The sequence below is a fragment of the Catharus ustulatus genome, chromosome 16 (assembly GCF_009819885.2).
Source record: "Catharus ustulatus isolate bCatUst1 chromosome 16, bCatUst1.pri.v2, whole genome shotgun sequence".
NCBI classification, from domain to species: Eukaryota; Metazoa; Chordata; class Aves; order Passeriformes; family Turdidae; genus Catharus; species Catharus ustulatus.
Window position 1 is genome coordinate 2,682,617 of NC_046236.1, and position 11,628 is coordinate 2,694,244.

At 59.7% G+C, this 11,628-nt stretch overlaps 1 protein-coding gene across 1 annotated transcript; it reads right to left on the reverse strand.

The window, feature by feature from the left end:
• Positions 1-2,299: 2,299 nt before the first annotated feature.
• On the reverse strand, positions 2,300-10,430 carry UBALD1 (UBA like domain containing 1). Its single transcript, XM_033074467.1, has 3 exons — positions 10,130-10,430; positions 4,438-4,497; positions 2,300-3,427 (listed from the first exon to the last, which is right to left on the reverse strand). Exons 1-3 carry the CDS (start codon positions 10,235-10,237, stop codon positions 3,107-3,109), a joined length of 489 nt encoding a protein of 162 aa, XP_032930358.1. The 5' UTR covers positions 10,238-10,430; the 3' UTR covers positions 2,300-3,106.
• Positions 10,431-11,628: the final 1,198 nt, after the last annotated feature.

The window sequence follows — 11,628 nt, forward strand, 5'->3', positions numbered from 1 at the left end:
CATGCACTGACATGACTGGGGGGGGACACGGTCACTGTCCTCTCTGGCACCCCAGTGCTGTTCATCCCCAGGGGGACTCCACTCAGGTTTGGGATGTTGCTTTGCTGGGGGCCTGCAGGAGCTGGCACTGCCCAGAGCAAAGCTTTGGTGTCTTAAGCCAGCTCAGAGACCTGGAGGATGTGGCTGCCCGCCTGGAGAAGGTGCTGGGTGAGATAAAGCAGCTGCAGGATGCAGAAGGTACCCAAGTGTCTATGGTCTCAGGAAATGCTGCCCAAAGGCCTGGGGGCTGCAAGCCCACAACACACTCACCAGGAACCCATTGGGGCATCTCTCAGGATGTTCTCACTAGCCGTTCTCTGGGGCTACAATAAACACACCTCCCTGCCTCGCCTGGGTTCTGCAGCCACCCAGATTCACCCAGAGCCACATGTCCTCCCCATGGGCTGGGTTTTGACAGGGAGGTGCTGGGGCAGCTGCAGCCACAGCACATGAGGCTGCAGGAAGCTGCAGAGTAGGGCTGTGGGGTGACACCAAGGACACCCAGGTGAGGACAGTGTCTGGGCACAGCTCGCGAGCCACTTGTGCCACAGCTGGTGCCTGAACCATGCTGGGTACAGGATTGTCCAGACTTGGCACATCCCCACTCGGAAGCAGCTCAGTGTGCCAGGATTGGGTCACCATGCCAAGCTGGTGGAGCTAGGGACAAACAATGGTGGGTGGCTCTGAGGAGGCTGAGGGGAGCTCAGGGGATGGTGAAACACCCAGGTATGAGCAAGGTGCTGATGGAGCAGGGCTTGGGCCTGTGAACAAGCACTGGCACTGAGGTGGGGGCAGGGCAGGGGTCTGCAGGGGATGGCTGTCCCCCTGTACTGTTTCTGCTTCAGCAATGAAGATCTCCCCAGCTCTGCTCCTGGCACACCACAGGGACGTGCTGCAGCCCCAAGTACTCACACAGGTGCCTGTCCTGAGTGTCCACTGGGCCACCAGCCCTGCCACGTGGACAATGCTGCTGCTGAGCATTCCCCAGGGAGCTGCTGAGAGTGTTGTGCCCCACGCAAGACTGTTTGTCCTTATGCATTGCAGGTGACAAAGCAGGCTCCTGTGGGGCCGGTGCCAAGCTCACAGGTGTCTGGACTGGCCAGGGGGCTGTGAAATGGTCGTGGGAGGCTGGGGAGGGGCATGTACACCAAGGCTGTGCTGCCTTGGCCTTGGGGGACTGGTGGAATTGGGGTCACACTGCCATGGCACCCACTGCCATGGGTAACACCACAGGCCAGGCATGCTCCCTCCTCTGTTGCCTCCCCTACACAGTCCCTGAGCTCCTGGGGATGCATCCAGAGTCTGACAGCTTTCAGCTGCACCATGTCCCCATCAGCTGTCTGATCAGAGGACCAGGTCTGTGGTCTGGCACATGATTTTCCAGTCCTTCTCCTGGTGGCCCTGGGGCAGTCACAGGCACATTCCCCTCCTCACCACCCAGGTCTCTGTACAGCTTCACCTGTGTTTCTCAGGCAGCTGTCTCTCTTCAAGGCTGGGGACAAATCCCTTCTCTGTGTGCCCTGGGTAGCTTTGTGCAGCACCACCCCTCCTCACAAACCATCCCCACTCCCAGCAGGACTCCACACTGGCCTGGATGTGCTCCCCACAGCTGGGACAGAAGATGCACAGCCCTGGCGTGCTCCAGGGCCCAACAGCTTGGTCCATTTCATCTCAGTGGGGCAGGACTGAGGGTGGCAGCTCCAGCACAGCTCCATGCGGGGATGCTCACAAGGGCCAGCTCCAGCTCCAGCCCTTGCTCCCAGGCCCTGTCCAAGCTGTCCAAGAGGCACCCTCTATGAAACCATCCCTCCTACACTGTTTATTTTAGCAACGCAAATAAGAGACGGAAATTAATTATTGACTGGGGAGTGCAGGGGCACAGCCTCACTGAGAAAGGGTCTGGCAGGACAGCAATCTTCAAGGGACCTGGGGAAGAGGGGATAGGAGCCAGGTCACAGCAAAACACCCAGGACCTGTAGAAGTCACAGGGGATCCTGAAGACTCAGCACAGCCCTGACTGCTGGGGTCTCACACCACAGCTGATGTGGCAGAGCTTCCGGGGCTGAGCCCTGGATGCACCTGGCCAAAAGCAGCTGGCAGTCACCGCATAGCTGGAAAGGGGTGCTTGGAGCAGCTGGAGATGCAGCCAGCTCTCCTGGAATGCACTGAGCCACTGGGAGAGGGGATCCTGAAACACTCCAGGCTCAGGACAGCTTTGCCTGCATCCCACCACTGCTGCAAACGAAGCAAAGACACTGGGTTCAAAGCAGAAGAGCGTGTATTGCAAGCGGCTGCGGCGCATCCGGAGAGACTTCCAGCCGCCGGGAGAAAAGAACAGAGGGGTTAAAAATGATCCCAGTCTCTAGAGTTACACTGTGTCATGCAAAACAGCCCTGGGGCAAACCCCATCCCAGGAGGTTGAGGGGAGGGTGCTGGCCCAGCCGGACCACCAGTGCTCACCCGCTGCTCCCCATTCGGGGCCAGGCGAGGGGCCAGACGCCTCCCCAAGGGCTGGTGTCCCCCAGCCCTGATCACCATCGAGGACGGTGTGTACGGGGTGGAGGCTGTGGTGGTACAGGAACAGCCCCTGCTCTCTCCACCCCTTACAAAAAACAAGCCTCATGGGGTGTCTGCCCCCCTCCCAGTTGATCAGGGCCAAGGGATGGGGGGAAACACTCAGGCACAACTCATTCTGCCTGGTGGGGTGGCCCAGGGGACCCTGAGGAAGGGACCTCCTCTGTAAATGTCACTGGCATGCAAACTCCGGTGTCCCAAGAGAGGAGGGGGTGCTCCCTCCCCAAGAGTCTGGCAGCGTCAGGGTCCCAGGCAGAGGCCGGCACCGATCCCACGCAGCCTCCCGCTGTCCCTGGGGAGCTCCATTCAGCTCGAGAACAAGTAAAAACTACTTCAAACCAAACCCATGCAAGGCAGCTATTTGCTCATGTGTCTCGGCGGCTGCCAGACGCCCTGGCAGCAGAGTTCCTCTCCTCTTTGGGGAGGGGGGGAGAAAAAAAAAATATATATTTATACGCAGGGGTCCCCACTGCGTCCGCTCTCTGCCGCGGCCTCATCTCTCTGCTTCCATGGTCACGTTGGCCTTCTGTTCTGCGCTGGCCTGCTGGGAGACGGCGGCTGGCCAGCCCGCGGGCTGCGCCGGCGCGGCCGGAGTCCACATGCTCTGCTGCTGCCCGGGCGGAGAAGCCGTGGGCCAGGCGGGGTTGAAGGCCCCGTGCTGGGGCAGCGGCGGGGCTGGGGGTGGCGGGGAAGTCGCCATGGAGGCCACGGGGCTACTGCTGTTGAAGCTTTCGGAAGCCTTGAGGCGGGAGAACATGGTGAGGGCGTCGGGGAAGTTGGGCGGCGTGGCCGGCGTGTTGGCAGGAGTGCACATCTGTGGGAAGGAGACACGGGGTCAGGGGAGTCTCCATCTTCTGCCTCCCACCAGGGAGTGGCACGAGACCCCTCTGACACCCTGCTGTGGCATATGGAGCCCCCAGAGCTGCGCTCTGCTGACTGTGCTGCCCACGAGCAGCTCTACTGAAGGCTCACGTTGTTGTAAGAGCTCCTGGCAGAGGACCCAAACAGGACCCCCTGTGCTCAGCTAAGTCAAGGACACCCTGTGCTCCACAACCCACTGGTGCCACGCTGGGCCTGCAGCTTTCTGGCTCTGTGGGCACAAGGCTCAGGCTCAGCTCCCACCCCTCAGGAGACTGGGCACACTCCAGCCCTGCTGGGCACCTGTGGTTTGTGTGCTCCAAATCCCCAATTGTCCCGGAGAGTCAAACAAGGCTGCAGCAGCCAGTAAATCCTTAAGACACATCTGCCCAAGCAGACTACAGGCTGGTGGGGCAGGAAAGTTAAGGGACCGAGTCTGGGGACAGCTGGAAGAGAGCAGAGGCAGGCAGCACCCACGTGTGGGTGTTTACACACCTCCAGACACTCTGCACGCTGCACCAGAACCAAGCTCCAGGAATATGCTCACTCCAGTGAGCTCACAAGGACCTGTGTGTGTGGCTGCTGCAGGATGGGAAGCACCATCTATCTGTGAGTGTGTTTACACAGGTCAGTGCTTCAGGCTCCTTCAGGCTCTCTCTGCTATGCTGGGCTGGTGTGGACCATTGGTTATGCCCAAAATGTCCTCCCTCAGACTATCCCTTTCAGAAGAGCAGCCCCAAACCATCTGCAGGGCTCTGCTGTCCCACTGCACAGGGCAGGCTATGCCACCAGCTGCTCTCCAGGAAAACCTTCCTTGGCAGGCAGCTCTGGCAGTGCCCAGCCAGACCTCCCTGTCTGCACTCCTGGAGCTGGGAAGCAGCGAGCTGGACATGAGCTCCAGCCTGAAGCACCCGCCAGCTGGTGCTCTGCCCTGGGAGAGCGCTGGGGAGCTGGGAAAGCACTTACCATCTGATGGTGGTGGCTGTAGGGGATATTTGTTTCTTGGAAAAAAGCACTGAGAGCAGTCTGAAAGGAAGGAGAGGAAAAAAAAAAAAAAAAAAGGAAAGATGATGTTACTACCTGCATCCAAACTGGGCACCCACCAGCACCCAAACTAGCACCCATCTCACCCCTGCACACTACTAGACCCCAAAGATGATCCAAAGCAGGCCCTGGGGAGCCTTGAGGGCACAGCTGCTCCCTGTCCCCAGGCAGGGACCTGCGCCTGCCATCTGCTCACACCAGCGCAGGTGGTAACCATGTGCATTTGGGACCACCATCCTTGCAAGAAGCAGCTACTGCTGGGGCAGACCCCAGCAGGTGTTTCACAACTCACAATGACACTCTGCAACCACCGTGTGCAGGGAAACAAAGGATACCAAATCCAATCCCAGCAGGAAACAGTTAAAAGCATGTCCTCAACAGGACATATTCCCACCAGGAGATCCCCAGGGCAGGTGCCCACCCCATATGCCAGAAAATTTCCAATTCAGTTGCAGACAGAGCAGGATGAGGCCTGACATTGTTTTTAGCTTCCCGTTAAAACCAGTACTAGTCTGGTAAATATGTCACATGCCACAGGTATGTGAGAGGACAAGTAGGGTTGCAGATAGGGAAGGCCAGGGGAACAGGATGGTCAGGAGGGCAGACATCCAGCCCAGGTCTGGGAGGTGTAGAGGCAGCAGGAGGTTTGGGGGTGCACAGCACTGAGCTGATGCAGGAATGGTGAAAAGTTCTTCACTCAGAGGGTGGTGAGGCCCTGGTACAGGGTGTCCAGAGAAGCTGTGGCTGCCCCATCATTGAAGTGTCCAAGGCCAGGTTGGATGGGGCTTGGAGTAACCTGGGGTAGTGGAATGTATCCCATGGAACCGTATGACCTTCAAGGTCCCTTCCAACCCAAACCATTCTGTGATTCCATGATGGTGACTCCTGTTCTGTGCCAGGTCTCAACTGATTCAGAGCTAGAAAACAATGTTTTGATTCAGTTGTAGATGAGACTTGATGGAAATGTAAGAGAATTGCTGTGGATTCAGTTCGGGTTGAAGGAAAAGCCCCCTTCAGGCCTCTCCCCAGGGCCTTCAGGTTTCCACTCCAGGGTGTGAGATGTCGGGCTGTGGCTGGGTACTGCCACATTACCCAAAACTCTGCTCCCTTCCTGAAAGCCAGAGACTGGGGTTACCTTAGCTGCTGTGGAAAAAAAAGGCAGAAAAGCCTAGAAAAAGCACAGGGAGGTTGTACCAAACCTCACCCAACTGCAGCAGCCACAGTCCTGCCACCACACACACTCCTCATCCCAGTGTCCACATGCTCCTGTGTCATTCTCAGGGACAGGATGCAAGTCAGCTCAGCTCATTGATCCAGTGGGAAAACTAATTTTGCCCCAAGCATCCAGGCTGGCAGGCCCTGGGAAGACAAAGGGGTTTATGGTTTCCTGGCTAAACAACAGAAAACTATTGGTACGACCAGGTGGCAGCCAGAGCAATGTCTGCAAACAATGATCCAGACCTGGGTGGGGGAAGCAATTCCTGCTGCAGAGTCTGGCAGCTCCCAGACCTCGGGGGGAGTGTGCAATAGCTGGGCTGGCAAGGCTCTTCCCTGCAATAGCTGCATTTAATAACACAGCACCTGAACTCTGCACCCGGCCATGCTGTGAGCTCAGAGCCCTGAGCTCCCGCAGGCAGGACCCACCAGATCCCAAGCATGGCCATGCAGCAGGAAGAGGGTCTGTGGCCCTGGAGAGAGCTCTGGACAGGACAGCACACGGCTCTAAATTAAGGAAATGTCCAAAAGAGACACAGACACTTCTGAGGCAGTGAGACCTGCCCCCCACCACCACCACATTACCCTTCGTCCTGGGTGAGGTCGGACGTCAACACCCACAGGCCCTATCACTGACAGATCCTGATAAGAGAGGGGGTAACAACAAACGGGAAACACAGGCAGAGGTGTGGGCACAGCCAGATACCATAAGCTGATTGAATCTGCTCTGTGTCCTGTTTTCCAAGCGGCCTCATATCTGGGACTGTGCCACTGGTAGACAGGAGCAGAGAAGGTCCTGCTGTCCCCTGGAGCTGCCCACCAATCCCTGTCAGTACTGGGATGAAAGCTGTGACTGGGCAGAGGAAGCACTCTGCCTAAACCAATGTCTCTGCCCCTCCATCTGCCCCTTTCAAGCATGGCAGGAACAGCCCCCGTGCCCAGCACAAATCCCAGGACCCGCAGTCACCTCCCAAGGGACCTGCAGAGCCCCACCCCAGCCAGCAAGGGCCTCATGGTCCCCCTGGTGCCACGGGGGGCCAGGGACACACATGTAACCAAAGCCACTGATGCCACCTGGGCTCCAGACAGCGTCACGGTGACTGGTGTAACAGCAAAGCCAATTAAGGCTCCTCGGAGAAGGAGCCCGAGCCCAGCTCAGCTCTGACCCTGGACTAAAGGCCCCATTGCCTGTGTCACCCTGGGCTGTGTGGGAGCAGGGCAGCCCCACACCCATGGCCTGGCAATGCTCAGCAGGTGACCAGGCCACTGTACCCCCTCCCAGGATACAAGACCAGGAGTTTCACAGGAGAGGGATCACACAGGGACCATGCCAGGGTGCCAAAACACACCTGTGGTGACTCAAAGAGAGAAAGGGTGGCTCCCCGGAGGTGTGAGCTCTGCCAGCACAGGGCACCCAGCAGCAGGGGCAGCCCTGGGGCCACCCTGTCCTTAAACTACCAAGGAAGGGGCTTCATGAAACATAAATACATAAGAGGAAGTGAAATCCAGCCATGGACACAGTGAGCAAAGGCAGACACCTGCTCCTCTTGTTCCCCACACAAAACGTCTCTACACTGAACGGAGGCTCTTAGCACTAGGAAAAGGAAGGAATGGGTGGGTTTTTTTAGAAGCAGTTTCTTCTTATCCTTCCCAAACAGCCCCAAGGGTAATGAGCACATAAAGCCAAATATCTTTCTACCGGAGATGGAGCTTGATCCACTGCCCAGCCTCATGTGAGACTCTGCAAATTCTGAAATGTCTGCCTGGTAACCTGCTGAGTTCCAGCCATGGAGGAGTTGCTCTCCCTGGCTTCTCTCAGAAAGCCAGGCCCTGGAGGCCAAATGCCAGCCTTAACCCAGAGACACTCCAGGTTGTTTTCCTGGGCCTGTAAACCTCCCCCTGGGATCAGCCATGGCACTGCTCCAGCTGCTGGAGGGCTGGGCTGGCAGTGCCATTTCAGCTGGCACCCACAGCAGCCATTCCTGGAAGCATGGAAGGGCCCACAGAGCTGCAAACTAAACAGGGCACAACAGGAGAAAGCCTGCCCAGGGTCCCTAGAAAACAGGAGTGGAGTCACAGTGAGTGGGAGAGGTGATATACACCCTACTCATGAACTGCATTGTTCCCCAGGGATAGATGAAATTAAAAAAAAGGGCTCCTTAGTCAACCTCTGAGTACGGGACAGACTGATCAGCTCACACCACAGCCAAAGGTGACGATATCCCAAATGTTTTCCTGACCTCCCACCCTGCTCACTGTCCTGGATCACGTTCCTTCTGCCCCAGAAAAACTCTGGGTCTATGAGGGCTGGAAAGACGCACACAGAGCAAACCCGCTCTGCGGCCTTCACTCCATCTTCCTACACACAATGGCCCCTGAGCAGCCAGCCTCACAGCAACCCAAGCCCAGGGAAGTGGTCCTAAAACACCAGCATCCCAAAGCTGTCCGTGCTCCACAGCAGCCTCCTCTCCCTGCTGTTGGTGATGAACACCCCAGGGGCTGTCACAGGCAGCAAGAGGGACACTTGCCCACAAAGGAAAGGTCCTGGGCAGGGCAGATGGATGCCAGGAGTGCCCTGGCCAGGACAGAGGCATAGAGCTGGGACAACTCCTGCTGTGTGTCACTGGGCCACTGTGCTAGCCTGGCTCCCCTGTGCAGAACACCTCTGCCCGTGGTGGCCTTACAGGCAGGAGCAGAACCCTCAGGTACAAGCAGGCTGACTGAATTCACGCCGTGCCCCTGGAGCAGCGCTTTGACTCCAAGGAGATGGTTAATTTATGCTGCCTTCCCTCATACTGAACTTGCCTGAACTCCCCCGATTTATACTCACTGCAGATGCAGACCAGCCAGCAAAGGAGTACTGCACTGAATAACAAAAGCCTCGGGAGTACCCCAGAGCAGAGGTGAGAGCAGGCTGGAGTGCTCGGGAGGTGAGCCCTCCCCAGCGCAGCTCCCAGAAGGAGCCGTGCCCAGCGGCCATTTTGCAAAGGGAATTATCTGACCGTTGCACCAAAAGTGAGTGGGAACATGGTAACGGCAGCGTTTGTTTACAGCCCAGCTTCCTCTGAGTCATGTGAGTGCCCAGCCGACAGCAGACGGCTGTTAGTACTTGTGCAACTCCCCAAACGGTGGCAAAGTTCTGCAAAAAAGCCTTTTGAAAGCATACGTTAAAACTTCCGCCATCCCTCCCCGGCTCTTCTGCGACACGCACGGAGGTGGTGGAAGAGGATCCGGCCTGTCCCAGAGGGCCACTGTCAGGCTGTGTTAGTAAACAAACGCTGCACGTTACACATGCAACTCATCCCACGCCAGCGGTGCTCCCGTTCACCGCGCACGGCGGCGGGGATCGCCGGCCCGGTCTCCTGCACATCCCCGCAAGCGCCCCTCGCGCTGCCCGGCCACGCACGGCTCGCTCGGGGATGCTCCCGGCCCGTGACTGAGCATCCGGGAACGCTGTGCCCGCACGGCGATGGAAGGCGGCCGTGCCGGGTCCATCGGGCCGCGGTTCCGTTACGGAACAGCCCCGGGACAGCCCGGGCAGCAGCGCCCGCGGTCCCCGGGCACGAGCAGAGGTGTTCCAGCCACGGAGCAGCTACAAACGGAGCCTCCTGCTCCCCGGCCTGACTGAGACCTGCTCCCGCAGCACAGCACAGACACTTCAATTACCAAGGTGCCATTAGCGTCAAATCCATCAGCTCCAGCCTAGGGAGCGGCAGAAACGAAGGAAAAATCCTATTTAGAAAGCAATTTACTGGCGACAGCCACCGCACGCCTCTTTGCTCCCCGCACTTCAGGTCCGGGGATCTCTGGACGAGCTGAGCACCCTGAAATGCACCGGGGAGCTGCCCCGGCACCTCCCGCCCCACCCGCGGCGTTAACCCCTGTCAATGTCACGGAGTATCCCCCTCGCGAGTGAGAGGAAAAGGCGTCTGGAACCAGAGAAGCTTTGACCTACAAAGTCTCCTCTCCCACGGCTGCCCGAGAACTCAAACTCCCCGGGGCAGGGCCGTGGGAAAGGCTGCGCTGGGGTTTTCCAGCCCACGGCCACGCGGGAGGGCTGGGGCGGGGGCGGGGGGAAACAGCAGGAAGGTTCGCAGGATTCGGCGGCCCCGGCCCGGCCGCGGTCCGGCATGGGGCCCCGGCAGGCTGCGAGCCCCTCTATGCGCACCCCCCGCGCAACGTGGCCTCCCAATCCCGCCCCGCGTGGCGCCCACGCTCCCCCGGGCACCCCCGGGGGCCCGGCCCGCGCCCCGCCGCCACCGCCGCGAGGCGGGGTGGGCTTGGGGCCAGCGCCGTGTCCGCAGGACCGGGCACCGATCCACGCTACCCGACCCTCACTCAGATGCCCCACGCGGGAGCCCGCCCGGAGCCGGGGCCGGTACCGGGGCGGCGGCCTCACCTCGAACTGCCAGTGGGCCGCCTGCAGCAGCTGCTTGGCCTGGTCGGCGGCGCATCCGGCCGCCAGCACGAACTGGTTGATCATCACCTGGTGCTTGAGCTCGTCCATGGCCCCGGCCCCGGCCCCCGCCGCCCTCAGGGCGCCGCCAGCACGGCGGGGCCGGCGGCTCACGCCAATGTTTACCGGGCACTGACTCACGGCGCCCGCCCAGCCCCGCCCACGGCCGCCCGGGGCGGGGCGGCGCGGCCCGGCCCGCGCGGCGCCGGTGGGACTTGTAGTTCCAGCTCACCACGCCGTCCCGCCGCCCTGCCCCCGTCCGGACCACGATTCCCATCAGGCCCCGCTTTGTTTGCGGAGCGTTCGGCGCGCGTTGAGTGACGCGTGACGCCGGCCAACCGCCGCCCGCGGCTTGGTAGTACCTGACCGTATATGGTCAACAACGGCGCGGCCCCCAATGGGAGGGCGGCGGGGGCGGGCCGCGCGCGGCTTGGGCCCGGGGCGGGGCCAGGCGGTCACGTGGGTGCGGGCGGTGTTTACAGTCGGCCGCGTGCGGTTTCCTGTTGACGTGCGGCAGCGGCGGGGCCGCGCCGGGCCGAGCGCACCCCAGCCCCGCCGCGGGGAGCGCGGCCGCCGCCCTTCAGCACCGTGAAACCCCCGCAAGCCTTGCCGTTATCCTCCTGCAGCCTAGGGCGATTCGCTGGAGACCCCGTGGCCCGTAGCTACCGTACAGCTCCGCGGCCCGAGGGCGGTGGATTAGCAGCCCGTTGATCCCCGCGCCCTCCATCAGCGCTAATAAACCATGTTTTATCATTATCGTGGTTGCCCACCCCCTCCTGATCCCGTTTTTCCCTCAGCCACAGCGTGTCCGTGTATAACGGAGGTAGCTGAAGGGAGAGGCGCAGCAGGAAAGGTTCTGGAAGGTGCCGGGGGCTCCCGCGGCCGTGAGAGGCTCCTTGGAGAGCGCGGCTCTGCCACCGCTGATGGAAGCTGCCAGGCAGGCGCTGCAGGGCCCGGCACAGCGGACAATGCTGTTGCTAAGGATAAGCAGGCACAGACATGCGGTTTGCTGGCCGGGGCTAACACCACCAGGAAAAAGATGAAGGGAACTGCCGGCTCCAGCCTGAGCGGTGGTTCTGGGCTGTGTCCTTCAATCTGGAGGGATTTAGTCTGGCTGTGAGTGGATTGTTCACTAACACCTCTGACCCATTTTGCAGGTGTTTCTGAGCCATGAGGATTAAATGGCTGAAGCTCAGGCAGGTAGTGCACTTGATTTGTGGGGTTCGCAGCCTCTGCTGCACAGACAGGAATTGCTCTGGTATTGTCCAAAGCTGGTCACCATTTTCCACATGTTCTTTAGTAAGCCCTCCAGAGTTACACAACAATTCAACCTCTCCAAGCCTTGGAGAATTCCAGGGCTAAGGGGTTTTCCTTGTCATTTTATGTATCTCACTGCCTAAATCCAAGTGAGAACACAGCTCTGTGTGGCAGTGGGACGTATC